The following is a 4,639-nucleotide window of genomic DNA, read 5'->3' as shown; positions in this document are numbered from 1 at the left end:
AAAGACTTTTTGGTTCTCTGACCATCACCTTAGTTTGCTAACCTTGTCTTTTTGATTCTTTGAACTATACCTTGGTTTCTCTAACCTTGGTCTCTCCATTTTCAGCTTTTGAACCTCTGTCGCTCTCAGCCTTAGTCCGGATTTAGGGCTTCTCTTTTCCTGCTTCAGACACAAAATTCTCCCTCATGGTTTAATGCTTCATATGGTTTGTTCTCAGCCTCAACCTTCTTTCTCAATCCATCCTTTTTGAATTTGAGTTTTGTTGATCTTTAAACACTGGTTTAATACACACTAACCTCATGAGTATTCTGTTTCAGGGCTGTAACATCTCTTCCCTTTGTTCACATCCACCTCTTTTGGAGGTACATTTTCTTTCTTATTTGCCTTACACGTCTCTATGTTGTGTAGGCTCCTTCTCTCCACCTCGGTTTTTCTCTAACCACAGCTTTGAATTCTTGAATCATTAACCCCAGCTTTGTCCGACTTGGTTTGTTTGATTCCTTCACCCCCACTTTGGTTTTTCTCTAACCTTGGCTTCTTCTTTTACTTCTTGTTTCAGCTAACGAAGCACATGGATTCTCAGCTTCAACAAGCTTCTTCAAGTTTCACCTTCACCATGTCAGAAAATCAGAGAATTCACCTTCACAACTCTGTCTCCACATCCGCACTATCTTCATAGCTTCTTCCAGAGACCTCCTCGCCTTCTTGGATGCTCTTGAAAGGTAAGACCTTGTGGAAGTGTTTGTGAATGGTTGATGGTGCTCTTGTCACCACATCTCTTTCCTTCTCTTCTTCTCTGACTTAGTCTCAGCTTTGCTCTTCTTTGTTCTCCTTTTTTATTTTTTTTCATTTTTTCTTTTTCCAGCCTTGCATTCTCCTTGTGCAGGCTTCTTCTTTCTTCACCCAACAAGCTTTGCTTTGAGCAGCATGTTGGTTATTCTCTCCAAATCGTCAGCCTTTTACTTGACTGCAGACTCTTTCCATTGAACAGCTTCTGTGGCTGCCTCTCATCACTCTCTCTCGGATCCTGATGGTCTTCTCTAACCAAGCTTCAGGTCCGCCTTCTTTCTCTTCACAGCCTTTGAGCTGCAACTCCTTCTTCTGTTTTAGGTTTTCTCTTAACCTTTCACCTCTCTGGTTCAGGTCTGTTCATCTCTCGTGATGAACAAATTCAAGGAGGCTCCATCTCTGCTCATTTGTGGCCGATGAATAGCTCCCTCTCATGTCTTTCTCAGGTCACAGAATTTTGACGTCTTCTTTGTGATGCCGGCTCATACATGAAACTTGGTAGAGCTTCACCTTCTTAGGTTTTCTTCATTTCTTCTTCTATCACTCACACAGCTCACCTCAACGATGAATGAGCTGGTCCATTTCTCCTCTCTTTTCTTCAGTCTCTTCTTAGACTGCCTTTTCTCCCTCTTGGCCTCAACCTCTTCTTCTTCTTGCAGGCTCCAGGGATCTTCAGCTCTGATACCATGTTGGAATCTCCACTTCGAACCACTTATGGTTAGATCTCTTGTTCTCTCTATCTCTCAGATTTGGTTTGTTTTGTTAGAGATGAGACAAGAAGCGTTTTTACTCCAAAGACTACATTGTTAATCTTGGATCACTTGGATGATGTTCTCTTACAACATTATAACATTTTATACTTAGGTTTTACTCTTAACCTAATTACTATACAAAAGGCCTTTCTCTTCTTTCTTCTTCTTCTTCCGACGACCACGCTTCTTCATCTTCTTCGGTTGCTTACGCTTCTAAGCTTTTCTTCTCTGCTCCACATCTTCACCTTACTAGCTTCCATGTTTCTCTTTTGTAGGATTAAGTTATGAATCAACTTCCAACATTCTCCTGAGTAATTTCAAGCTAGATTCGTTCTTAGGTGCTTTTTGATGTGCTTGTTGTTCTACTTAGTTCAATTCTGTGTTATTTGCTACTTAGATGATTGAGTCTTCCTCACTGTTTGAATTAGTCAAAGTGGAAACATTCATTAGTCACACTTCGCTGTATCTGTTCTCTCCATATGCTGACCTTCATATATGTCATACCTATGCAGGGGTTAGGGCCTTACTCTGCACCTATCAAGAAAGCGAAGAAAGAAATTAAGGAACTTGCCAAGAAGATTAACAATCTATGTGGTATGTGCACACTCTTTGCTGCTCAAGTGTTGGGCTTACTTCGATAAGCTAGTGACTTCTGCTTACGGAATGACTAAAATGTTTATTGGTTGCTTATATGGAAACATGCAGGTATCAAGGAGTCTGATACTGGTTTAGCTCTTCCAAGTCAATGGGATCCAAGTTCCCACAATCCAAATTCAGAGGTTAACATTCTGTTTGTAGCCACCTATGATTTCTATGGTTGTTCATTTCTCATTTAATCAGCGTTTTGCATAATTTCTAACAGATACTGACACCATTTTCTAATGTACCAAGGCAAGAGATGAAAGCTAACTAGCAGCATCAGATGGTTTTGTCAGAGGAGCAGCTCAGTGGCAGAAACTCATCATCTAGCGTAGCAACATCTAAACAACGCATGCGATGGACACCAGAACTTCACGAGGCATTTGTTGAAGCTGTTAATCAGCTCGGTGGTAGTGAACGTGCGTTTGCTTTCTTCTTCTCTCGTTCCTGAAAATAATAGCTAGAGCCCGTTTAACTGGAAACAGTTGTACTTATTCTTTTACTGCCTTTTATAATTTCCACTGTAGGAGCCACGCCCAAAGCTGTTTTGAAGCTCTTGAATAACCCTGGCTTGACCATTTATCTGAGCTATAAACCACATAGCCCTTTAGAGAATTGTCACTTTCTAGATTAAGCTAAAGTCACGAATGCATACACCTTACAAAGGGGCACATACTTTGTCTAAATTTCGTCTCTTATTTCCACAGGAGAACCTCAAGAGAAGAAGATGACATCTATGGAAGATATCAAATCTCTTGATATGAAAACGTAAGAAAATTCACTTTCCTGACTGCACATGATTTTTTCTTCCTAATAGTGTTAAATTTATTTTGTTACTAATTCGTTTCCAGGAGCGTTGAGTTCACACAAGCTCTAAGGTTACAGATGGAAGTTCAGAAACGTCTCCATGAGCAGCTCGAGGTAACTGGTAAAAAAGAACACCCTTCTTTACGTGATTTCTAGCTCTGAAAGAGGACTTGTCATAGATATTATGAACATTGTCTTATGTTGTTTTCTTTATATGCTAGATCCAACGGACACTGCAGCTACAGATTGAAAAACAGGTCAGATACAAGAGAACAAGAGCTCTTCTCCAGAAGAATTACCAAAGCAATGTAACACCACATCTGCAGAAGTCGAATATGGTCTCGAAACGCGAACAGATAACCGGACCGAATCTGCTTCAGCATCAAGGAAACGGGTCAGAGAAGATTGAAACATAATCAAGGTTGGCCGGGTCCAAACACTGAAGACGCTAAATACGTGATCAATGGCAATCAAATTGCAAAGGTACATTATAATATATACCTTGGCTGCTGTTTCTGTTATTCTGCATAATCAAGTGTGTGTTTTAAAGCCTTTTATGTTTGGTTATACTGATTAAGTTTTTTGGTTCTTAATTCCATTTGGTTGTTATTTGTTGGTCACTCATGCATGTGTTAAGAGGAATGTTTCTCTTTCGTTTTTGGAGTTAAGATTTCTAGTTTCTAGAGACTTTGAAAGTTTTTCTTTTACTTCATGATTTCTCTTGCACCTGAATGTTTAGGATGATCATATACATGTTTGTCATGAGTATTCATATAGTGTTTGGTTGACTTAATGCTTGAGACCTTAGAGACCATTTGCTTCTAGTCTCTCTTACAGTCACTTTTGTGTAGGAGGATCCGGTGTTGTTGGTTCCTGAGCAAAAAAGTCAAAAACCATCTGTTGCAATTATTAAGGTACTGGTGTGCTAAACTGTGTATTCAATTCTTAGTTTTTGTTGTATTATTTGCTTTAAAATATTGACATGCTTCTTTGACAGGACATTTTTCGAACAAAAGATGGAAGCATGCTGTTTGTTTCTGGGTATGTCTAATAATCTGGAAATTCTCTTAGTTTAGCCTTGAGATAGGACTTAAGTTGTTAAATATGAAAGAGCTTTGCTTTTTCCTTGAACACAGATCTGTTGAGAAGACAAAACAGATCTGTTTGAACGTACTTCTTCTCCTCACTTTTGATTGACTTGTAAATATCTCCAGTTTGGTAGTTCTCAAGACTGTTTTCTATTCGTTTGTTGATTGGTTAGGTTTACAAGTTTACTAATCGTTTTATATTTTACTTAATGTTTCAGGGATATTTTGTTTCGATACTAATCCTTGGGAAGATTGTCTCCGCTTCAACGAGGTATTTCTCTTTCTTTCTCGTTTTTGTTTTCTTTAAAACCCTAAAAATATCTAATACACAAAAATACACAAAAACACAAAAAACACAAAAACACAAAAATACACAAAGTTAAACAAAAATACACAAAGTTAAACAAAAATACACAAAGTTAGAGCTAATACGCAAATACACAAAAATACACAAAAAAACAAATATACACAAAAAGTTAGAACTTAGAGCTAATACGAAAAAGTCGGGGATCATAAAAAACGACCGAAAGAACTTAGAGCTAATACGAAAAGTCGGGGATCAAT

The 4,639-nt window shown here is 38.4% G+C and overlaps 1 protein-coding gene and 1 long non-coding RNA gene across 2 annotated transcripts; both read left to right on the top strand.

Moving 5' to 3' along the window:
* Positions 1-2,509: 2,509 nt before the first annotated feature.
* Positions 2,510-3,403, top strand: LOC17874431 (protein PHR1-LIKE 1). Its single transcript, XM_023777321.1, has 4 exons — positions 2,510-2,599; positions 2,708-2,948; positions 3,032-3,101; positions 3,209-3,403. The coding sequence occupies exons 2-4, from the start codon at positions 2,908-2,910 to the stop codon at positions 3,401-3,403; spliced, it is 306 nt and encodes a 101-aa protein (XP_023633089.1). The 5' UTR covers positions 2,510-2,599; positions 2,708-2,907.
* Positions 3,404-3,443: 40 nt separating this feature from the next.
* LOC111828954 lies at positions 3,444-4,414 on the top strand. The gene is made up of 4 exons (XR_002832602.1): positions 3,444-3,470; positions 3,839-3,901; positions 3,985-4,028; positions 4,294-4,414. It is a non-coding gene; the product is annotated as an uncharacterized LOC111828954 (long non-coding RNA).
* The last annotated feature ends 225 nt before the right edge of the window (positions 4,415-4,639 follow it).

This window comes from Capsella rubella, unplaced genomic scaffold (assembly GCF_000375325.1).
Source record: "Capsella rubella cultivar Monte Gargano unplaced genomic scaffold, Caprub1_0 scaffold_28, whole genome shotgun sequence".
NCBI classification, from domain to species: Eukaryota; Viridiplantae; Streptophyta; class Magnoliopsida; order Brassicales; family Brassicaceae; genus Capsella; species Capsella rubella.
This window is presented reverse-complemented; position numbering and strand designations above follow the sequence as displayed.